Source organism: Podarcis cretensis (genome assembly GCF_951804945.1).
Source record: "Podarcis cretensis genome assembly, chromosome: 12".
NCBI classification, from domain to species: Eukaryota; Metazoa; Chordata; class Lepidosauria; order Squamata; family Lacertidae; genus Podarcis; species Podarcis cretensis.
The window spans coordinates 28,209,540-28,234,576 of record NC_137181.1 but is presented as its reverse complement, the minus strand read 5'-3'; the positions used below and the strand labels follow the sequence as shown (position 1 = coordinate 28,234,576).

Sequence of the window (25,037 nt, the reverse complement as noted above, 5' to 3'; positions counted from 1 at the left end):
AATAACACGCACAGACATTTCCCCTTCCTTTTTAGGAGAAAAAATCTGTGTGTTATAGAAGGAAAAATACGGTAATTGCCACAACTTTTCATATGTGATGGACATGTGAATTAGTGCCACCATTTTGGGAAAGGGTCTTTACAGAAATAATCAAAATCAGGAACCAAGATGTAATCTATGCCTAGGTTTATTAACAATTTTCAAAGATTCCCAAATTATTAGACAAGGAACTTGTCGTTTTTCTTTTGGTAGCTACACAATTACCTTTAGAAAGGATTTGATCGCCTATATATCACAAGATGGAAACAGAACGTATGGACAATTGCTTTATCTGAGAAACTAACTAAGAGATTTCATGCCTTGAATGACATATCCGATACAGATGATTTTGTTGAAATATGGCACCCCTTTATAAAATACTCAAATGGACATCCTGTTGTCTGGCACCTACCAACTTACACATATAGATTTATGGGACAAGTTGACACATTTGTCTTCTGGGTTTTTTGGGGGGGGGAGGTGGGAAGGGGCTAAATCAATTGTATAGTTAATGCTTATCTTTTTCTTGAAAATTAATACACTATTTATAAAATAAAAAAATTGAAGCAAAGGAATAAATAGATCGGCTTTATTTTAAATGTGACCTAAAATTATTGAAATGTGCCAGATCTAGCATGGTTTGGTATCTGGGCGTAGGGTTCTGGTATGAATTACAAACTCTTGCCTTTTTAATTCACAGAAACAGCAACAAAATACTGTGACAAGACTGGGACCTGGTTCCGGCATCCTGAAAGTAATCGTACCTGGTCCAACTACACACGGTGCAATTCCTTCACAAATGAAAAGCGTAAGGTAGGCTTCTAAAGTTTGATACAACGGCTGCCACTATCCAAATTTGACTCCTACACATTTTCTGCCTACGATTTAGGATGCAATATAAAATAGTGCTAGCCCCTTCCCTATGTTTCAAATGACATAGGCCTCAGGGACACATTCTGCGCACTATTGTTTAAAATTAAAGCTGGTACTTAATTGTGGATGCTAAGGGCAAATCCCTGTAGTATCTAGGCAAAGAGAGTCTTGAGCAAGCAAACTCTGTTTTTCTCAGCTTTGGAATATGCCGGGTGTGGGGAGGGGGGTTGTTTTGTAATGTAGCCCACTTCTCAACTTTCCATCCATATGATAAGAGATGATAAATTTACACACCTAGATTTGATCACAATAATCTCTTGTCACATTGGCACTGATGCTGCACATATTCCTGCAAATTAAAACAATGTTGTTTACCAAAGGAACATGGCCATACAGGTCTGTGCTGCCATTTTGCAACTGAAGATCAAATTGCTTATCTGGTTTATTTCAGCTGTTGAGTAGACCAGTTGAGTAGACCCATAACAGGGGCCCACTGTGCCTCTTGCCATTGGCAGCTGCCTGGGTCATCTGCTGATTAATCCAACCCTTCTGATAACATCATTGTAGTTATTATAAGGTATGAAAAAGCTGGCAATGGCAGTAGATAGAGCAGAATTTTGCCAAAGGGCTACGAGCTTCCACCACTGAGCACCACTTCATGTGGGAAGAAGCACCAAGGCGATCAGCATGTGCTAGACAAGTCTACCTGCTCAGTAGCCATGTATCTACATAGCACTGCATGTTGGGGTAGCAGCTCCAGGATCTCTGCCACCACCTAGTGCCAGCCTCCAGAATGGCACTCGGCAGTTGAAGCTTGTTGTCTATCACTGGATAGGGAATAATCCTTCCCACACCCCCCTTTTTTCCCATTCTGTAAACTTGTAGGCTGCTGTTGGTTAGAGGACTTTTCCATTTTGTTTGTGACATTTAGACCCAGCTGTGGCCTAATACTCAGCACATAATTCTGTGGAAAAGTCTAATTAGATTGATAAATATGGCTTTTAATATTCTAATGAAATCTGTATCCCTTTGTAAGAAGAAGTAATGATATTCTATTCTCGGTGAGAACTCTGGCAATCATTTATCCTAAATGCAGAGACAAATAAAATAGAAATGATGTGCAGTAGAGCATCAAAGTAGTCCAGGCATCTGAAACCAACTGCAATTTATTGGGGGGGGGGGAGAGAGAGAGAGAAAGAAAGAGAGTGATCCCTTTGTAGAAAAATGATTTCTGTTTCCTCTGTGGTTTTTAATTATTTTGTTTCAATGAGAGTGGCTGAAACAAATTCTTCCAGCTTCAACGTGGTTATATGAAGAATGACTAGAGTCCTAGTAGCTGTCAGGCATCTCTCCCCCCCCCCCCCCCCGCACTGCCCCCAAAATACCTTGAGTGAAGCAGGAAGCATTTTCCTCAGTTCACTTGGCTTCATGATGAGCCATATCATCTTTCAAAAGTGTACTGTGCTTATAGCTATATCAGTACCATACTATAGGGGTTTATATTAGTAATATAAAGTTTGTATGTTTTGATCCATTTCCTTCCAAAATGTTATAGAATTCTATAACAATTCATGGGATAAGGCTCAGAAATGAATATGAAGGGACGTGTTCTTCCTGACCCATGACTACATATGGTCTTATAGCTCTTTAACTAAATCTATGTACATTTAAATCTTCAACACATGGAGGGACGTCAACTTTAGCATTTTTCAAATGAGAATATACATACCTAATATCTATGTCTCAAAAGGATGTCTAAGCAAACAAAAATATTGCCATTTGTTGCTTCTCTTTAAATTTCAGATGGTATTCATCCTTTACTATATGACTATAGTAGGACACGCTTTGTCTATAACCTCCCTGTTGATTTCCTTGGGAATCTTCTTCCATTTCAAGTAAGTATTCTTTTCTTTCTTTTCTTCAATGACTTTTTTTCTTCAACGACAGCAACCAGTCATCCTCAGTTCCATGCAATGCAACAATTCGCTCATCAGCCTACAGTGACTAGAAATAACCTTATTCAAATTCCATTTTGTTCCATCTCATTGAAGGTACAGCACCATGCCTACCTGAAATTATGCAAAAAAATTCAAAACAGACAAATTCTGATGTGCTATTCTGTGTAACGGAAGATTGCCTACTACTTTCCTTACCAAAGTAGATCTACAGCGCCACCCTGTGCATGTTTACTTGGAAGTAAATCCCACTGTACTCTGTAGGACTTCCTTCCAGGTTACATACGTCTAGCTCAAATAAATTATCTTACCTGTTGTAAACTGCACATGCAGAATGGAGACACAATGAACCTAGAACTTGCACTCTCCCCTTCTCCCCACACCTCCTTCTCTTGCAAGTCTGGTAGGAGGATTTTGACAGTGTATCTTTTCAGTTTCTCTGAATCTCAGCTTGCCATGCTGCCTAGATGAGGAATCGTGTTTTATTCCTAACAATGATTAGTTTCAAAATAATCCATTCTGAAATAATTTGTTATGAAGCTTACTGGTTTGGAATGAATTGCGATTCCTTGTTCCAACAGACACAACAAGCCAAGATTCAAGGAAACTGAAATTAAATGCTGCCAAAATCCTCCTCCCAGCTGCAAAAGAGGAAGAGAGGGGAGAGTACATGAGCCCAAGTCTCAGTTCTGTTTCACTAAACCATGGTTTTGTGTGACGTACCGATGCAACCGGCCATTCCATTCATGCACAACATGGAATGCTGTTATAGTGCTTCAGTTTATTATTCTTAAATAATTCTCTCCTGCTCCAAATGAGGGCTAAATAAAAATGTCTCCTCCAAATTCACTAGCCTATTTGCAGGTATCTAATTTGTGTGGAGCATTTCAGTGATTTGAGGAGGGGAAAATTCACTGCAGTGTTTAGGGGCTACTCACCCATGGTTGCAGGCATGGTGTTTTCTTAATGTTTTCTTAAACAACAACAACATTCTTTTAGTTTTACTGCCTCCACTAACAGCATACGGTCCTAAACATGGGGCTTATTTTGATCCTTGGGCTAAAAGGTGGTTCACTGCTTGTCTGCTGAGTTTGCTCCTCTGATGAAACTTGCTTCATGGTTTGTGAGAATAATAGTCTGGATATTTGTACGCTCCAGACTTGCCTCTGTCCCTCCACCTTCTGGTAAGCAACTGCAATTCACCTGCTCAGAAGCTAGTGTTACATTTCCTCCCACCTGGTGAGCCACTTCTGGCATATTCCTGTTCATGCTTTCTGCAGTCATTGCAGAAACAGAAATGAATAGCCTGAGCATGAATAAGAAAGGACATGGGTATGTGCCCCAATAGTCTATTTACAGAAATAGGAAACAGAGGATAGAATTAAGTGGTCATAAAGGAAGGAAGTCAGCAGCTTCTATTTAGTGTACTGAATGATCTGCAATCAGGATGCCAAGTTGGGTGGACAGGGTGGGTACCCTAAATTATTTAGGCTAGCAACTTCCAGTGCAGGTTGTAAAGAACTTCAGAAGGAACTCTTCACGCTGGGATGAATGGGCAACAAAATAGCAGGTGAAATTCAATGTAAGCAATTGTATCACTTTGTCCACATTCTAGTATACATGTAGGAGCTTTTTTTGGTTGTTCTACTATCCCAACTACTGATGGCCAGTCCAAACATACAATAGCACTGCTGTTCTCTGTGTCAATGAGTCTAGTGATTTAATGACACAATAATTTGTGATTAGTTCAAGTAAAATTTTGGCTGTAGAGTGTGGAAATCTTGAAAAATAGGTCACTTCCTTGATTATGTTGGCCACAATCAAGCAGGAAATAAGTCTCTCATTCTTGTGGAATCCAAGAAGGAATAAAAACCATGCAGAATATGAATACAAATCTCCCTGACATCCAGGGAAATTCCAGGTTAAAATTCCTTGCTTAGTTGATTACCCATTCCTACGGCATTATGTAATTTCCATCTAAGTGTTTTGAAGAACATCTCCTCATTTGCTGTTTGCAATTTGTATGTACACAAAAATGCCACTTCGTATCAGGGCACCTTTCTGCCTGTAGTGTACAGTTTGAGCCTATAGGGCTCAGACAGAAAACAGGTTTGAGAGGTCCTTTTAAGTGTGATTTGGAAAGCATGCATCTTTAAGCAAAATGTTTGGCTCCCATGGGTTCATTGCCAGCCATGGGTTTCCAACTGCCTGTTGCCAGATTGCATTCTTCAGGGAAAAAAACTTGCCAGCATGCGCTTGCTAAAAAGTGACATAAGAATCAAAACACTAATTTACAATTTGTGGTGCGTATCTTTCAGGAGCCTCAGCTGTCAAAGGATAACACTGCACAAGAATTTGTTTCTTTCTTACGTTCTTAACTCTGTGTTTACACTCGCCCACCTCATTGCAGTAGTGTCTGATCGAAACCTGGTAAAAAAGGACCCGGTAAGTATTCTTTCCTTTACATTGCTAGGTGGAGAATCTGTTACAAACAGGAGGGTTTTGAACTCTTGGCTCTGAAAGCTAAGAGGACAAATGTCTCGCCATCACAAAATCTTCCTTTAAAGTAAGATCCTGGATTATTGTTCAGGGGGAAATTTCATGTTGCAAAGAACGTTGGGCTGATCCACAAAACAGCCTTGTATCAAATTTATCTGATTCCATAACTCCTCACAGACACCTAATGTCCCTGTAGCACCCCTTATGGAGTACATTTTCCTTAGGATGTGCCCCATGTTGTTGATTGGTGGTGAAATGTACATGACATGGGTGAGAGACTGATTGCTGTGGTGTTGGCCCATATTCTTATTTGTCTTGCAAAAAGAGCCACATAAGGTTATGGTCATCTGCAGGAATTTTAGTGGTTCAGAAAGGAGAAAGAACACCTTCAATACAACCCGATCCAATGCCTATCTGCTTCCACTTAAGTCCCACTCAGTTCAACGCAGCTTACTCCTAGGTAACTGTGCGTAGGATTGCAGCCTTAGGCTACAATCCTCTGTCCATTGGACTTCTGAGTAGATATGTGGTACCGCTATCTATGCCACATATGTCTGCTATTATGGCAGTTTGCTACTTAGTGCTCTATGCAGTCAGTTCCCTTTGCTGCTTGACACATTCCCTTATAGGATAAAGCTGTTAGGTGTCTCATTTTTCCTAAGCCTTTAGTTTAAGCCAACAAATGTTTGTACATCTTTGTTAATGCACGGGCCAGTGATTCATATTAAGTTCACTAGAGGTCCATTTGTATCTCTGCATGTATTAAGCTACAGAAAATTGTTATGTTTTAGGAGAGATTTTCCTCCATTGAGAATTCTCTAAAAGTATCTTGCATTTGTTCCCACTGCCATGTTTCCATTTTTATGCAAATAGTTGGATCAAAGTACTTTTGCTATCAGAAGATAAATATGCAAGGTAAAATTGAAGATGTGCAAGGTGAAATGTGGTTTCATTGTGAGAACCTTTTGTAAATTGCTTGAGGAGCTTCTTGGGGCTGCAAAGTGGGGTGTAAATATTCTAAATAAAGAGAATAATGTCAGGCTTCTGGCAGTAAATGGCACTTTAGGAAGGCAATTATTTCTGGATATATGTAAAAAATAAAAATCTAAAAGGCCTTCTCCAGATGACCTATTTATTAGCAATCATCCTGATTTACTTGCATAGAGTTTACACAGCAGTTAGATTGCTTCCAGTATTTATTGAGCATTCACCTTCATTTACTTTTGGGGTATTTATACATCTTCCTATCAATCCCTGGCATCTCCAGTTAAAAAGATCAGGTAGTGCGGTGAGGTGGATCACTTTGCCCTGAGAGCCAGCCAGTGGGCCAGATCTTTAACTCTCCCACCCACTTGTGAGTGAAGTTTGACAGGTTGGTGAGACCACCCTCCTGCCAATTAGCTGATGCCATTATGACATGGTTGTTGAGGCTTGCAAAGTGCTGTACAAGGGACCTGGCACAGGGCTTTGGAGCTGCCACCAATCAGCACCTCATATCATCATACAATTGTAGAGCTGGAAGGGACCCCAAGGTCTCCTGCAACCCCCTGCAGTTCAGCAGTCTCTACTAAAGCATCCATGGCAGGTGGTCACCCAACCTCTGCTTAAAAACTGTCAAGGAAGAAAAGTCCACCACCTCTTTTGGGAGTCAATTCCATTGTCAAACAGCTCTTACTGTCAGAAAGTTCTTGATGTTTAGTCAGAATCTACTTTCTTATAACTTGAATCCATTGGTTTGGGTTCTACCCTCTGGAGCAGGAGAAAACAAGCTTGCTCCATCTTCCATGTAACAGCCCTTTAGATATTTAAAGATGGCTATCGTATCTCATCCCAGTCTCCCCTTTACTAGGCTAAACATACCCAATTCCCTCAAACATTCCTCATAAGGCTGGGTTTCCAGACCCTTTATGATCCCACATTTGATATCACGTAGGGCAGATGGAGGCCTAGCAGGCCTCATGAGACCCACATGCTAGAGGTTCTCCACCACTGCCCTAGAGAGCAACTGCAATCAGAGTAGACAATACAGGGCTAGATGGAGTAATAGTCTGACTAGATATATCATGTAGCTTCCTGGGTTTCTAAGACATAGCTTTGTTCTTTTTCCATATTTTATTTATTTGATTTTCTGATAGCATTCCACATCAACAAAGCATCAACAAAAATGATACAACAAAGAGAAATCTTTCCTTTCAAAGATTTTAAATAATCGACAAAAAAATCAGAAAACATTCATTGACTTCTCTTCTTCTATGGTTCCTTTTAGCCCCTCTTTTCATCATGTTTTGTTAGTTCACCTCGTCTATTGTGACCACTTTTATATACTTTATTGATGTCTTACTCTGCTGAAAAAGTTACCATCCTGCTAGGTAAATTGTTTGCTTATAGTTCTTTTCCATATATTCTGTAAATAGTATCCAGTCTTCTTTATATCTTAGATCGTTTTGATTTCTTATTCTAGTGGTCATCTCTGCTAACTCTGCACATTCTAACAGTTTAATATGCCAGTCTTCTTTTTTTGGCACTTTATCTGTTTTCCATTTTGGTGCTAATAATACACAGCCGGCCGTTGTAGCATATAGAAACAAATTGCTTTCTCTTTTGGAAACTTCTGTAGTTTTTAGCCCTAACAGTAGTGCTACTGGGTTTTTAACAAAATATTTTTTAAACATATTTTAAGTTCAGTATAAATCATTTCCCAATAATTTTTAATTATGCTACATGACCAGCACATGTCGTAGAAGCTTCCTTCTGTTGTTTTACACTTCTAACAGTTACCTTTTATTGATTTTGACATTTTTGCTAATCTGTTGGGTGTCAGATACCACCTATGCTGCACCTTCATAAACTTTTCTCTTAACGTATAGCATGCCGTAAATCTTATATTTACTTTCCACAGTTGTTCCCATAGTATAAAATCTATATTGTGTCCAACGTCCCTAGCCCAACTTATCATTGTAGATTTTACTGTTTCCTCCATAGTCTCCCACTCAAGTAATAAGTTATACATTTTTGACAATATTTAGGCATTGGATCTTAATATCTTCAAACTGTGAGGTCTTTCCAGCAAAACTGTATATTTTGTCTAATTTAAATTTTGCCCTTAACTGGTAATAACTTAACCAATCTGTCATTTGGTCTTTTATCTCATCATATTCTTTCAGTTTGTATTCCTCCCCAATGAGATTTAGAAGATCTCTATATGTACTCTAGTTTGTTTCTGTGTTAATTTTTTTCCTTGAGAGGACTTCTGTCAGTGATAAACACAGCAATGTTTTTCTTTCTAATAGGTTTTTTATATTTTCCCCAAACTGTATAGAGGTTTTTTCTGATTATATGGTTTGAGAAGCTCATATATATAATTGCCTTTCCATACCATAGGCATGCATGCCATCCAAATAAAATGTAATCATCAATTTAAAATTTGAGACATAGCTTTGTTAATCCACAAAGAAGAGCCTAAAGCTCAGAGCATGTTATAAATTTCAGGCAAATATGATGGTCTGCATCATTTCTCTGTTCCCACCCCTGCCAAAGAAGAGCAGTAATACATTGGTCAATTGATATACATTACCTTGAGTGAGCGTTGGACAGTCTTTCAGCCCAACCTACCTCACAGGTTGTTGTGAGGATAAAATGGGTATCGGGAGAACCATACACACCACTTTGAGCTCCTTAGAGGAAAGAAATGGAAATGTAAGAAATTAAATAAAACAACGATAGGAATGGCAGGTAGACATTGATAACAATTGAGCTAATCATTACAATTAGTATGTCACTGTAGCTCAATTCTAATGGAGTTTTTTGTACAAAGAGGTGAGAATGAGAGGACAGAGAGAAAGCACTGCAGTTTGTTCTGTTAAAGTGCAAAGAGAAATTCCTGTGTAATTTATGGAACAAAAGACAAAATTGATTTTTCTGTATTACCTGAGGGTGCAGCTGAAATGAGTACACAGACGAGAAAGGGAAAGGATAGTGCTGTACAGACAGAAATATATACTTCCGTTTTTGTTTGTTTTTACTAGGTAAATGTTCACTTTTCCCCAACTGAAATTCAGCAGGAAACATTTGTTACACTGCCTCACAATGCCTTTGAGAATGGTTTTAAAAAAAAAAAAAAAAAACCCTTTTCTCGTAGCAAGGCTGAATTCTAGGCCCTTGAAAATAAACTGGAGATCTCAGTCTGAACTGTGTTTTTACTTCAGTGATTTAAAAACACTGTGGTGTTCTCCCTCCCCACCACCGACCCAACCATGGACGTAGCTGAAGCCAAACATCTTGCAAGGAGCTTGTTGCAATTCCTAAAGGGCAGCCAGGGCCACCTCAAATACCTGAATAATTCAGGTGTGTTATTTCTGACATAGTGCTGACCTGCAGTCTATTGGCAGAAACCTTAAGCAGACAGGGCTGAGATGTGACCTTACTCTATCTTGAGAAATAGACAGGCATCTATAATAGATCACGGTGCACCTAGATTTTCCTCAGAGAAAGATAAAAAGAAGTTAAAGGTAATTGAAATTGATAGCATTTGTTGAAGGTTTTCAGACCAAGCTAGCCACAGCTAAGTCCTACCATGACCAGTGGAACAAATATGTACCAGTTTGGATATCCTGATCAGTGGAAGAGGTCTTGTTGGTAGTGCCGCAGCCGTCAGGGATCTGTGGGGAGTGTCACAGCCCTCATCTGCAGGGGAGGCAGTAAAAGAGCTTTCTCTGTGGCAGCCCCAAAGCAGTAAACTCCTTCCCCCATAGAGGTGCATGTGGCTATCTCTGTCCAGATAGGGGTGCAACTGGACCACCAGCCAAAGCTGATGGAAAGCACTCAGTAACCTGAGCCAAGCAACAGCAGAGGATTCAGGAATGCCCTCAAGTTTCATAATCACTCCTTTAAGGGAAGTGGGTAACCCCATCTATCCAGTGTAGGGAACCACCCACTAACAGGGCCTGAGTCTTATCTGGATTGAGCTTCAGTTTGTTGACTCTTGTCTAGTTCATTACCAAAACAAGACAAGGGTCCAACACATCCACTGCCTCACCTGTAGATGAAAAGGAGAAGTAGGGCTGTGTGTCACCAGCATATTGCTGACCACATATTCCAAAACTCTGGATAAACCCACTCACTGGCTTCATGTAGATGTTAAACAGCATAGAGGGTAAAATAGAACCCAGAGGAACCACACATTGAAGTTTCCATGGGGCTGAAGAGCACTCCCCAAACACCACCCTCCAAGTAGGACCGGAACCACCACAAAACAGTGCCACCCGCCCCCAACTCGGACAGTCACTCCAGACGGGCCCATAGCCAATGGTATTGAAAGCCACTGAGAGGTTGAGGAGTATTAACAGGGACACATTCCCCCCCCCCCGCCCCAGCTCTCTCCCAACTGAGGTTGTCGTACTGGGTGATCACAGCAGTTTCTGTGCCAAAAGTGGACCTAAACTCCAATTGAAATGCATCTAGAAAACCAGTTTCCTCTTAGAGCACCTGGAGCCATGCATCTCTTTTAAGCGACTAGGTGTGGAGAGCTTTAAGACAGTACCTGCTCTCCTGCTCTCAAAAAAAGGGGCTTCAAAGTCTGCCTGACTTCATTAACGCTTGTTAATTTGGCTAGGATTACAATGTAAAATGCACTGTGCCTAGAATACTACGGTTCCTTTGATTCTAACCTCTAGGTAGTCTGACACTTAGTTTTTAAAGCAAGTGTAATTAAACACCTCATACAAGAGGCTAGTCTTGACTTAATTGACTTTTGACACTTAATTACATGCATGAATCTAACTATCACAGGCACTAGCGTGATTTGAAAGTTAGACGGTCTTGCACCCTCAAATTCATAACACATTTTTAGTTGTCCACCTTGCAAATGGTGTTTTTAGTTCCTTTATTAAAATAGTTGAATGGTTTGTTGACTATTCTTTTCTTATGGGATCTTAGTTTATGTAACCTGCCCAGCAGCCTTAGGGTGAAGAAGAAAATAAAGTTAGTCCTGACTAGTTTAAGGAACGTTGTTTTCCATTGGACACAACTGACGTTGCCTGGATCAGAGCCTTTTTCTTACTATTATTTTTCCATATACCTTCTGCTCACATTCATTTGTTTGATGAGCTTCATACAGATATATTTCCATCCTGCTCTTCAAAGTCCCCAAGTCAGAAAAGATCTCCAGCCATGCTGTTCTCAGCAAAAGCATTCTCTTGTCTCTGTGGCACGTCAGATAAGCTGAGCAAACCCTTATCACTCTCCCACTGCTTCTGAGAGCTATTTTGATCTGTCCCCATTTGCAGTAAAGTGACTCCAGCTGAGAATTTAGGTTCAGCCAGAGAGCGGGAATGGGGGGGGGGGATTCCCACAAGACTTTCTGCTAATTATACATACCCTTCTCTGTTGTCACATCCTCTCTACAAAGGGAATTGCATTAATTAACTGCTCTTATTGCTCTTAACTGGAGGGAAGTTTTTCAACTTCTTTATCTTATCTGACACGCCATCCTTTTTATTTTGTAATTCTGAGTTTTCCATCCTTGTTGTAATATTTTTGCTAAATATAAAAAATGTTGCCCCTTCCATATTTTTTTTAATTACATAAAACATACCAGATCACTTTAGGCTTCTATCACATTAAAAAAATATATCTTCTAAAACGTTTGTCACCTTGGCAGTTCTATTCTGAGTCCTTGGCATGGGTGGGTGACCCTGTAGCCTTCCAAATGTTGTTGGGTGCTAGTCCTAGCCGCCATGGCCAGTGGTCAGGGATGATGGGAGTTGTAGTCCTGTAGCAAATGAAAGGCCATAGGTTTTCCACCCCTGTTCTACTGCAATGCTGTGCAAATGAGACTTTACTAGGCTTTTTAGAACATTGCTAATAATATTACCCCAGTCTTCTCTGGTTCAGTTTCCAGCTCCTTTTGATATTACTTGCAGATTTAATACACACTACACCCTAGCTCAGAATAACTTGAGCTGTACTAGAACCAACCTAAAACTGTCTAGAAGACTGTTGAAATTGAAATAGATCAATGAGAAAAAGCGAATTGAAATCTATTTGCCCTTTATTTCAGTGCAAGAGTTAAGCATATATTAGGGTTGTTTTGGGTTACAGTTTTCAAAGAAAAGCAACTAAAAATAGTGATATAATGGACAATGATGATGATGATAATAATAATAATAATAATTCTCTTGAGTAGCATTAGAAAGGAAATGTTAAACAATCCCTGAGTGAAATTAGAAAAAGTGTAATATTTTTATATTCTTTTGAAAAGTGCCATACTGAGTCTTTTAGCACGACAGGCCATTATTTGAATCCATATAGGGGAGATATGAAACCGGGTTGGTAATGAGGCATGACTCAGCAGGAATTTGCTGTTCCCCAGTTACAATTACTTTTGATCTGTTTTAGTGAATCCTTTGCAAGGCAAAGTTTAAAAGATAGTCCCTTTTATATCCCAGTTAGCATTCGTTAGCCTTCACACAATCCACTTGTATTTGAATGCAAATCTTTTAAGATTTAGTGTTCACATAGAAGTTAAAGTATAGAAAATTGCTATAAGGTTTCTGCCAGCGAATAGCAGGTCGCAACCCTCACCTCTTGTGGATGACATCTGCCTGGCCATATAGGAATCCAGGGGATGGGGTCTTAACTTCTCTGCTGGGCAAAGAATCAGACTGACAAAACTGCAAACAGTTATTAGATTTTCTACTCCTACTTTCTTTCCCCTCATTCCTCTTCACTTTGTTTCCTCTTCCTCTTGGTTCAGTCTTCATACTGCCATATCTTGTGGTAGTGAGGAGCTCTTAGATTCATTGCTCCAGCTTAGGTTGGCACCCGGCTATGCCCCTACTTGGGTGTGGATAACAAGTCTTCGGTGGTCTTGTGTTCCAGGAAACCCACAAATTGCTACAATGCATTTTACATGGAACTGCCTTTAGAACGGTTCAGAAACTGCAGCTGTGGCAGAATACTGTGGTCAGAAGGCTAAGAGGGATGAGACAGTCTGAGCGTCCACCTGCATTGGTTTCTGATCAGTTTCTGGGCCCAATTCAAAGCGCTGGTTTTAACTGATAAGCCTTACATGGCTCAAGACCCCAATACCTCTCTTCCTGTATGAGCCTGTATAGTTCTAATGTCATCTTCAGAGGCCTTCCTCCAAGTTCACCCACAGGTAGAAGTAGTTTGATCAGTTTTAGTGGTGATTGTGTTTACGGTGTTTGGAGTGGGGAGTGGTTCTGATGCTTGTGATAATTATTTTTAGAGGTTAGGCTGAGTCTCTCTTTCATACACACATACACACATTTAACTGTTTGTTACTGGGCTGTATTAGGTGTTTTTTGTGTAACTAATGAATGAATGAATAATAACAGCATCAATTTGTAAAATTTTATCCCATTCATTCAAGTCGCTCAGGGTGGCACACATGACGTTATCCCATTCTAACCTCACAATAACTCTGTGGGGTAAACTGGAGAAAGCGACTTACCATTAAGTTACCGCCGGGAGTCTACCTACTACAACACAGTGGTGAAAGTCAAAGGTCAAATTACACATTACATGTCCTGCCATATAGATTTCTTCTCCTTTTTAAATGAAAAGCAGCTAGTGGAGATTGGAGTCAGGAGCACAGGATGGGTGTCTGAAAAGAACATTACTTACTTTTGCCTGCCAACTCTTCCCCCACCCTCAGAATCACCCAAGCTGTTTCCTTCCACTACTACCCTCCAAGAAGAAAGATACAGAACCCCATATCTTTACTTGAGGAGGGTTATTGTGAGAATATAAGAAGAACTTGCTGGATCAGGCCAATGGCCCATGTAGTCCAGCATCCTTTTTCTAACAGTGGCCAACCAGAAGTCTGTGGGTAATGCACAAGCAGAACCTGAGCACAAGACCACTGGTCCTTTCAGCGGCTTCCAGCAGCTGGTTTCAGAAGCATTATAGTCTCCAACCATGGAGGCAGAACATAGTTGTAATGGCTAGTAACCATGGTAGTAGAGAAGACAATGGCCAGCAGAAAACTGATTGAGTAACCCACCCCACCAGGGGCCTGCCCTCCTTCTGCTATAGGAATCTCTCTTATTTCCTCCATATTACCAGCAGCTCTGCATGGCGATAAGATCTTTGCTGTTCATCTGCTGTCACTAAATGAGTCACAGAATTTAGGAAACAATCTGGCAGGCAGAAACCTAGAAGCTTAAGTGGATTTCAGGAATCTGTAAATCTACATTTAAGCTCTGTCAGTAAGCACAATATGTGACCAGTGTTTTAAAGATCAGCACGCTTAATAAGGCAAGGGCAGACTGACCTGGCTTCTATAGTGTTTGCCATTGTGTTTCTTCTGGCATCTTGATGGAGAAGGTATTTTCTTCCAATTTATCATCATTAGTCTCTCCATTTGCATTGGACTTAATTTCCCCCTTCCATTAGACTTGTATGCTAAGGGAACATCATTCAAAGTAGCCTTCTGGAATCTTATCCAGTTTTGAACATTCACCCAAAAAATATAGCGATTACCATTAATGTTTTGTGGAGACTGAGTCTCTTGGGGGGGGGGAGTGTTGTTTGGAGTGTAGTAACTGTTAAAATAGATTTTGACACTGATCCACCATTTCTGTACTGTGTTGACATACTTAACTGTCCTTTTCATCAGCCTCGGGTGCTGATAACTGATGGATATGATTTCTGCTTCTTGTCGTTAGAATAAGAAGTATTGGTCATCTATAGCAAGAGGATCCAGTTGATAAGGTTAAAAACTAGTAGCCTCGTACAGTGTTGCTTGGGAATTCTAAGAATCCAAAAAATCAGCACATTTTTTAAATCAGTGGTTAAAGATCAAGCAGTTTTGAAAGGTTTAGCCTGCCCCCTTGATTCAAAATGGTGTCCATTTGTACCCAAACACAGAGGAAAACCTCTCTGATCTCAGGAATCGAATCATCACCTTTTATAGACAAATTATTTTGCCCTCTTCAGGCATTATAGAACCCTGACTACATAGAAGGCGCAGAACTTTTAAGTAGGGGTGAGAGGAATCTGTCCATGACAGGGCTCTTGTGTTCCTACGATGTAGATTGCATAGGCATGTACTATTCTAATTGGGCCAGTAGCTTTTTGGATAATGTTGCGAATGGCTGTAAAGACCCACGACACACTAGTCACATCCATACCATATATTTAAAGCATATGACTTGCCTCCAAGAATCCTGGGAACTGTAGTTTGTTGGTGCTGCTGGAAATTACAGCTCTGTGGTGGGTAAACTACAGATCCCAGGATTCTTTGGGGAAGCCATGTGCTTTAAATGTATGGTGTGGATGCGACCACTGGGGTGGGTGGGAGGTGTTTAACGTGGATAAAAAGTAAATGAAATCATCACTCTTGGGAGGAGTCCTCAACTTACACTTTGCTAACTGAAATAGGTTTTAGTGAACAGCTCAAAATCTGAAAACAGGTAATGGCATATGAACGGGTATAATACGTTCTGACAGAAAACTGATTTAAAGCTGCACTGTTGAGCCTTGTGTTATTTTGGAAAAGGTCTGTTGCTTATTGTCAGAGCTGCCTCCAGGTCCCAGCTCACAGAGGACCAACGCTAGGCTGTAGTTATGTACAAAAGTCTTTATTGAGATTCAGTCTCCATTTCAAAGCCGCAGCGTGCAGCTCTACATCCCGACCTTAGACCGGCGAAGTCCTGTCTGAGTCTCCTCCCCCTCCACACCAGTTTAAGACTCTCGCTTTGCTCCACCTCTTCCTAAATTCCTTTCTCCTCTGGGCCCTCCTGCCCGCTAGGGTCTCATCCTTCCTGGACTCCTCTGACGCTGACCCTGACGATTCTTGCCCCTCCTTCCGGCGGGCTTTAGGACCTGGTTCCCTATCCGGGCTACCTTCTGTGCCACTCGCCTGTACCTTTGAACTTGGCACGCGCGCCCAGCCTGCAACTTTCCTCTTAACCGTTAACTCGCTCTCCGATGGAGGCGTGGTCCACCCTGACTCATCTTCTCTCGCTGGTGGTGCATATGTGTGCTCTGACACCTGGGACTCCTCCCCCCCACTACGCTCTGGTGGGGAAGCTGGTCCTGATTTGCAACTGCTGCTCTGGGAGTCCCCGGTGGCCCCTTGCTTCTGGGGTGTCCCCCTTGGGTCGCCCCTTGCCCTGCCCATCGGCGCCCCCTTCTGTGAATCTTCCGATTCGCTGGAGAGGCTCATGGAATCTATCGGGCTGCTGTCATATTCTCCTACGCTGCCCTCGGATTGCTCCCCCTCGCTTTCCATCTCCTCTCCTCCCTGCGCTCCCGCTGAGTCCCTGACACTTACTTATTAGAATCTATGGACACTTGGAATTTAGGCATGCTGTCCTAGAGCGCTGATCTAATAAGCAGAGGGAGCTTAGCGATCCAAACCCAACGCAAACTCATTTAAGACTGAATTATATTGTCTGCGGAAAATCTCCTGATGTCTTATGATCTGAAATCAAATGACAAATGTAATAAAATGATGAGCCATTTTCAATGCTAACAGACAGCGGAGCAAATTTTTCAGCAGTTGTCCATCAACATAGCTCAGTTGCTAGAGCATGAGGCTCTTAATCTCAGGGTTGTGTGTTTGAGCCCCACATTGGGCAAAATATTCCTGCATTGCAGGGGGCTGGACTAAGATGACCCTCCTGGTCCCTTCCAACTCCTTCTATGATTTACTAGAACTTTAGCACTGTTGATTTTTGAGACAGGTCACCAGGGGCATGTGAATATTGAGGGCTTAAACAGATGTCTCATGTAACAGCTCTTTGCAGCTTACCTGTGATTTCTAGCCTGGTCTACATACGCAGTAGAACGAAGTGAGATTTCTGGCATAGCAGAATAGTCTGACTGTGGGGGATTGCCTTTCTTTGTTTGTTATTGTTCTCCCATATAACAAGCTTCATCCAGTTAAGAACTAGCATGACAAGGGAAAAGGTTCTGTCCCAGCTTATTTCCTGCTGCATTAGTTTTCTGATTGTAGAGTGTCTTGTTAGAGTAATGGAGCATTCTTTTTTCCCCTTTTTAAAAAATGATTCTCCATCCACAAATTGAAATAAATACAGTCCATTCTACCACCTTAAAACTTTTCCACTGCATTTCCACCTCACTTTGCTGGATGTGCAGACAAGTCCCAAGTCCCATTGGAACACAGAAGTAACGTTTAAGTGGATTTGCAGGGAATCAGTGCATCTTGTCATGTTGTTTTTCAGCATACTAGATACGTAAGTAGTGCTGAATTGGCTCTGTGCCAAGCAAAATTCATTCAGGATTCTGCTTTTCCTTTTTTTTTTTTCTGCATAATTTTTATTGTTTTTTAAATCATAACAAACAAGAAAGTAAAACAATTTACGCCTTGTTATCACAGATTTCTTTCTATAAGACTTCCTTCAGCTTCCCCTGAAATCATCCATACGCTAATTTAACAAATTCACACAAATCCTAGCTTATATTGACATTATTTTCTCTTTCCTTCTTTTTCTCTTTAGACAATATTCCAACCTTTTCACAGAGCTTTTTTAAACCCAACTAGCGTTATCTGACCTTCACTTATATTTTCCAGATATTCCACAAATTTCCCCCAATCCTCAATGAACCTTTGGTCTTTTAAATATCTAATTTTCCCCGTCAATCTGTCGATCTCCGCGTATTCTAGTAGTTTTGCTCTCCATTCCTCAAGCGTCGGTATGTTCTGTTGTTTCCAATTTTGGGCCAATAGGACCCTTGCGGCCGTTGTTGCATATTGGAAGAATTTACTATCATTGTTCTTTATATCACTTCCTGCTAGGCCTAGCAGAAAAGCCTCCGGCTTTTTCCCAAAGTTATATCTTAATATACTTTTCATTTCATTATATACACTTTCCCAAAAGCCTTTGACCTTTCTGCAGTCCCACCACATGTGGAAGAAGGATCCCTCTTTTTCCCTGCATTTCCAGCATTTATTACAAGTTTTATATATTTTTGCTAATTTTGCAGGTGTTATATACCAACGGTAAAACATCTTCATGAGGTTCTCTTTTAACGTTATGCAAGCTGTAAATTTAAGATTTTTTTTCCAGAGTTTCTCCCATTCTTCATAGTATATATTATGGCCGATGTCCCTTGCCCAATGAATCATCACAGACTTCACTTCCTCATCTATCAAGTTATACTCTAATAGCATATTATACGTTTTAGAAAGAATTTTGTAATCATTGTTTATTATTTCAGTCTGGAATTTAGATTCTTTATCCGCGAATCCTCTCTCTTTAACGTCTTGTCTAAACATTTCGTTTATTTGGAAATAGTGTAACCAATCATAGACTTTTTCTTTAACCTGGTCATATGGTTTCAGTTTCCATGCCCCCCCTACTTTTGTTAACAATTGTTCATAAGTTATCCAATCACCTCTCATGTTTACTTTTTTCACGCTCATAACTTCCAATGGGGATAGCCAGTGTGGTACTTTAGGTTCTAGTAAAAATCTATTTCTCTCCCAAACTTCCATTAGGGGGCCTTTAAAAATATGCGTTGCAAAACCCTTGTGCTTCCTCTTCCCCTGCCATAAGTACGCATGCCATCCTGCTCTGTTGTCGAACCCCTCCAGGTCTAATAGTTCCTTATTTTCCAATTTTATCCACGTTTTCACCCAGCAAAGGCACGATGCCTCATAATATAATTTCAGATCTGGCAGAGCGAATCCCCCTCTTTCTTTAGCTTCTGTTAACAATTTAAACTTAATCCTTGGTTTTTTGCCCTGCCAGACATATTTTGAGATTCCTCTTTGCCACTCTTTAAATATCTTAGTGCCCTTGATTATCGGTAAGTTCTGGAACAGAAATAACATTCTCGGGAGAACGTTCATCTTAATTAAAGCTATCCTACCCCAGAATGACAATCTCAGCTTCCCCCACCTCTCCAAGTCCTTTTTTATCTCTTTCCATACCTGCTCATAGTTATTCTTAAATAGGTCTATATTTTTCGGGGTTATCCATATTCCTAGATATTTTACCTTTTTGGCCACTTCTATTTCTGTTTGTTGTTGTAATTCCTCGATTGCCTTCGAATCTAAATTCTTCACCATTATTTTAGTCTTTCTTTTGTTTAACTTAAAACCAGCCACCTTACCAAATTGATCCAGTTCTTCCAATATCTCTTTTATTGAGTTCAGCGGGTCTTCTGTTGTTATTACTAAATCGTCTGCGAACGCCTTAACTTTATATTCATTTTGACCAATTCTAATCCCTTTTATTTTCTTATTTTGTCTTATTGAGTTCAGAAGAACTTCCAGTACTATTATAAATAGCAACGGGGAGAGTGGGCAACCCTGTCTTGTACCCTTCGCTACCATTATTTCTTCTGACACCACGTTGTTTATAATCAATTTGGCCTTTTGCTCCGTATAGATTGCCTTTATTCCGTTGAAGAAGTTCATACCGACCTCCATATATTCTAGCTGTTTTAGTAAAAAGTCCCAAACTATATTATCGAATGCTTTCTCTGCATCCACGAACATCATTATGGCTTGCTTATCATACCTGGCAGACAAGTATTCTATAGAATTTATTATATTTCTAATATTATCTTTCATTTGCCTGCCCGGCAGAAAGCCCGCCTGATCTCCATGGATATATTCTGACCATATGTTTTTAACTCTACTTGCCAGTATTCCTGCGAAAATTTTATAATCAACATTTAACAGCAAGATCGGCCTGTAATTCTTAACTTGCGACAGATCTGAGTCTTGTTTTGGGATTAAAGTAATGAAAGCATCCTTCCAAGTATCTGGTATTTCTTTTTAGGATTCTGCTTTTCCTACACTTGATTCCTCTAAGTTTACCACTTAGACACTTCTTCACATACCTAGAGCCGCATAATAACATTAAACTGCATCCAGTGGTGGTGGTTGGAAGGCATCTAGGACAGGGCTGGCCCAAGACATTTTGGCACTTGTGGCGAGCTACAAAATGGTACCTCCCTTCCTGCTAGGGGAGAAGGGTAAGTGAAGATCTACATCAGTAACAAGAGAGGAATAAATATCTACCTTGGAATTTGCTGCCCCTGTGGATCCTGCCACCCGAGGCTGCTGCCCCACCTTGCGTCATGGGTGGGCCACCCCTGATCTTGGAGCACCACTAAGCTATACTGCCTAGCCCACCATGAAGTCCTGGCTCTGCTCACATCACTCCCTTTTGCTGAATAGCAATGATGCAGCAGCTACTACATCTCACCCTAAATGCTTATACGTAATTCAACAACTCACAGGGTTTATGTAGGATGTACAGGGTGAATCCTTTAAAAGAGGCCCCATGGTTACAGAGTACACATGTTCCACGGGGCCTCTTTTAAAAGACACCCTGTATAATTGCAGCATATCTTCATTGCAACTTCCTTGTTCCTCTGGGCTGTTAGAAGAAGACATCTTCTGCTGAAATATAGGTGGGTGAATGAGTGAGTGAGTGAGTGAGTGAGTGAGTGATAGCAGCAGCAGGCTCTGACACTGAGAAGACTGGAAATGGGTTCCTTTAGCTATTGATCTTCCTCAAACTCGGCCATCCAGATGTTTTGGCCTACAACTCCGATGATCCCTAGCTAGCAGGACCAGTGGTCAGGGATGATGGGAATTGTAGTCTCAAAACATCTGGAGGGCTGAGGTTGAGGAAGCCTGATCTTGAGGGCTGCCTCTACACTCACTTGGAAGCTTATTAGTATATAGTGGCTGACTGAGAGAGGCTAATTAATTAAAATGAAATTCCTTTTAAACCACTTCAGCATGAATGAAAAATTCCGTAAATATTTGCAAGTGAAGACTGATGTTTACCATGTCCTCAACACTATTTCTTTCAACGCAGTTCATCTTGATGTATTGCTAGGTCTGAACTCTTCATTCTAATATTTTCTAATATATTTTCAAATTGATGAGACGCGACTCTAAGCGCTAGCCAGATGCATCCCTCATGCCCTGTCTAATAGCTTTCCCAAAGCTATTACACATCAAGAGACTAAGCTTCTCAGAAAGCCATAAATAACTCAGAAGATGGATGCAGAATTTAAATCAGAAAACAAACTGCAATTGCTGCATGTGACCGAGAGAATGGAAATACAGAAGACATGTAGGAACATGGGGCAACATAATGAAATTAAGTGTCCTAAAAGCTCACAGTGTCTGGACACTGAACTGTATGACTGGAAAAGGCCGTCACATTGAGCTCTGATCAGCAATAAATACATCAGCCTCCAACAAATGACACCATGGAATCTAAACAACTCTGTATCACAAGCAGAGAGCTTATATTCCTAAAGGACATTCGGATTAAGTCCTTCTGAATGACATAAGACAGTAAATTAAGCCACAAGCAAAGAACCCCAGGATTAGAAATAATTCAGATTTTAGGAAAATTTTCTTCTTTTTCCACCCATTTTTTAAAAAACTGATTTGGCTCAGATTACAATGGAGCTGCAGGCCAGTCGGCAGAAATTTAATAGGATCTCCTTTAAGAGACACTTTAGGATAGTCATATGTGACCCAACTCTAAAGAGACCCCCAGTCTGGTATAGTGGTTAAGGTGTTTGACTAGAAATCTAGTAGAGATCTGGGTTCAAATCCCCATTTGGCCTCACTGCATGATGGCTTAGTGTACCTCAGCCCAATCCACTTCACCGCGTTGTTCTGACGACCTGCTTCAGGAGAAGCAGGGGAAATGCTTTTGAATAAGCAGTACAACCCAACTCCACAGAGAAAGCCAGTGTTGTATAGTGGTTAAAATGTTGGACTGGGAATATAGAGATCTGGGTTCAAATTCAGTCTCACTGCATTACTAGTTTAGTCAGTCTGCCTCGGTGCAGCCCACCTCACCAGGTTGTTGTGAGGGCAAAGGGCAGTAGCCCATCTATGCCACTCTGTGCCCATTGGAGGAACAATGAGATGAAATACAAATAACAGTAACTCCTTAGCTCTTTGGGATGCTCACATGCTGTACCTCTCAGAGAAGCTGGACTCCTCCAGATAACTCACTCTTTCTCTATTTCCACTGCTTCATTCAACTCTGCTCTCATGGCTGCATTCAACTATTGTTGCAAAAGGCTTTATCCATGCGGAAAAAGTAACACTGGGGCTTCAGTAGCTAGCTTTCTTTTGCAGTCTTGTTTTATCAAGAGCAAAGGACAAGTTGACAAAGGCGTCAAAGTACATCAGAAGTGGCCTTTTGCAGTTCTTGAATTACTGGGGGCACCTGCTCTCAATACCTTTTGCAGTGGTCCTCTTAGCTACTGTTCTTAGAAGGCTATCAAGTGGCATGATTTTGGATTAAACCTGAGGAAGTCAAGGGCCCAGAGTCCCATAATTGAGAACCGACCTGTTGTTGATTGCTGAGTCTCAATGCCACTTTTTGGATGAAAGTGCTCTATTTACTACATATGCAGTGTCCGGATGGATGTGTGTGTCTCTAAAAGCATTACCTTTAAAAAAGAAAGATGCAGACATTTTGATAAGATCAGATCACCTGCATAGGGTACTTCATATGGTATATACACTTTACGTTGTTTCTTTTTGACCACTTGCCATATCCCAGCTGGCATCCATTTGGCCTGCCCCATGGTACTGTTTTCAGAACCAGAAGTTTCGTAGTAGCACTAGGTGATGTTGCTATATCCCCTGCCTTACATTGCAAAGAGAGATTAAGAGAGAGATGGGGCCTAAATCATTTGACAGGTGGTTCTCCACATCTGTGTATGGTGGCCATGTGTCCTTTACAGAGGACAGTCCTATATGGAGGGCTGTCTAAGAACAGTCCTCTATTTGAAGATGACTTCTAGTTGAAGAGCTGTCTGGTTTAAATATAAAGAAGAGAGAGCAGGGGCATTGAAATTGACAATCGATATCACCGTGGTGAACATTCTGAGAAGGCACATAGGTTACCTGGTCTTCCTCATTATGGTAACGTGCATTTGTGTTTAAATGATAGCCATTCTTTATAAACTTGCTTTTATACATATAAACCAACATACATAAATTGTATACAAATCTGTGCCCTCTTTTTGTTCTCTTTTGCTCCCCCCCCCTTTTTGGTGATATATAAGTGGCCACCCTAATCTGTGCTCAATAGGTCCATGGAATGAACAAACACATTTTTAGATAATTGCATGTCTTCTTAGACCCAAATTTTCTCTTGTAATGATTTTTGGAGCAGCTGGCTGTCAGTCAAATAGAAGAAACTAAAGTTATCTATCGAAAGGCACTGTCGAGTTCACAGAGGCTGTTTATTGGCAGTTTTTAGAGACAGATATGTTTTGGTTTGATAAAGTCCCATCATGACTGAAGAGCAGTATGTACAGAGCTCTGTGTGTCTGTCAGTCACCGCAATGCTCAACAGGCTGAGATCAATAAGAACATGAAGAGGGTGTCTTGAACACCAGCTGAGAGACTCATTCAGTATACAAAGGACAAGTCATAGAACATATTGACCCATGCTTTAGGAAAACAGTCTGGGGAAGATTTAGGGACCTTACATTTTGGCTGGTACATAACATGCAGATATTTGCTTTCTTCTTACATGCAATTCTTTTGTCTCAGTGCTTAATTTGTGAAAAGTAGGTTTTCATGGCTCATATCAGCTTGGAAGTTTCAGCTGAGAATGCCCATCCAGCCTTATTCCAGAATGTATAGAGCCTGATTATTGATGCACTTTTCCCCCTACTCAGTTTCCCCTACTTCATATTTTAAACAGGAATCCTGAGGTCTCGTGAGAGTTTCCTTTTGATAACTAGTCCATTTCTCCAAAACAGTCATAAGTAACTTTGGAAATCAATTCTAGCTTTTAGAAACAGAGCACCACTTAATGTTTATAATTACAAGAGGAAGGATCAAGAAAGGCAGGTTATCGTGACCTTGGAAGGATCCAGCTAGCATCTCTCTAGCACTTTAGCTGGCCTCTAGGTCTACCGTACTTATTTGTTAGCTCTGCAGAACTTCAGAGTGAAGGGAAAAAATTCTAAAGTGTGAGTTGTTGGTAGTAGCTTTTGGAATTTTGGCTCATTGTGCCTGATGCCTGGTGATTTAGGAGGTCCATGCACTCAATATATCTGATTTATTTGTAGCTCACAGTCCGTGGCAGTTGTTGAAAGATTCCTACAAACACCAGGCATGGAAAATCCTTTTGGATCATAGCACCGATATTTTTTATTTGCTTGCTTACCTATGGCATTCATATGGTTGTCTGTCTACAGTTTAATGCTTTTCTGTTTGTCTGACAGGTAAGCTGCAAAGTGCTTCAGTTTTTTCACCAATACATGATGGGCTGTAACTACTTCTGGATGCTTTGTGAAGGCATTTATCTTCATACTCTCATTGTGGTGGCAGTATTTGCTGAAGAGCAGCGTCTGCACTGGTATTACCTCTTGGGTTGGGGTATGTGGCATTTCCTCTCCTTCCTGTTCTTTACTTTCTTCTGTTCTTCTTTCTTCTGGTTTCCAGTGGCTGGAAGTGTGAGGGCCCCTAGACCAGCTGGTGACAAAGGGAGCAAGGTTTTGTTTTGTTTTTCTGTTAAGTATTAGGCAGTGCTCCTGATGAATCATAAAACATAGTACTGATATTCTACTTTGAAAAATATTTGTTTTAAGAGAAGACATAAGACACTTACAAATTTACTGGTACAAAAGCCCCCCACAGAAATTGGAAGTTAAGGCACCTGGGCT

The 25,037-nt window shown here is 40.8% G+C and overlaps 1 protein-coding gene across 3 annotated transcripts in view; it reads left to right on the top strand.

Annotated features, from left to right (window-relative positions):
- CALCR (calcitonin receptor) overlaps positions 1-25,037 on the top strand; it is a 151,955-nt gene that overhangs the window by 95,932 nt on the left and 30,986 nt on the right. For all 3 annotated transcript variants that reach the window (XM_079948452.1, XM_079948453.1, XM_079948451.1), the window contains 4 exons: positions 740-852; positions 2,716-2,807; positions 5,186-5,312; positions 24,597-24,750. In XM_079948452.1, the coding sequence (XP_079804578.1) occupies positions 740-852; positions 2,716-2,807; positions 5,186-5,312; positions 24,597-24,750 (486 nt within the window). The remainder of the gene's footprint in view (positions 1-739; positions 853-2,715; positions 2,808-5,185; positions 5,313-24,596; positions 24,751-25,037) is intronic.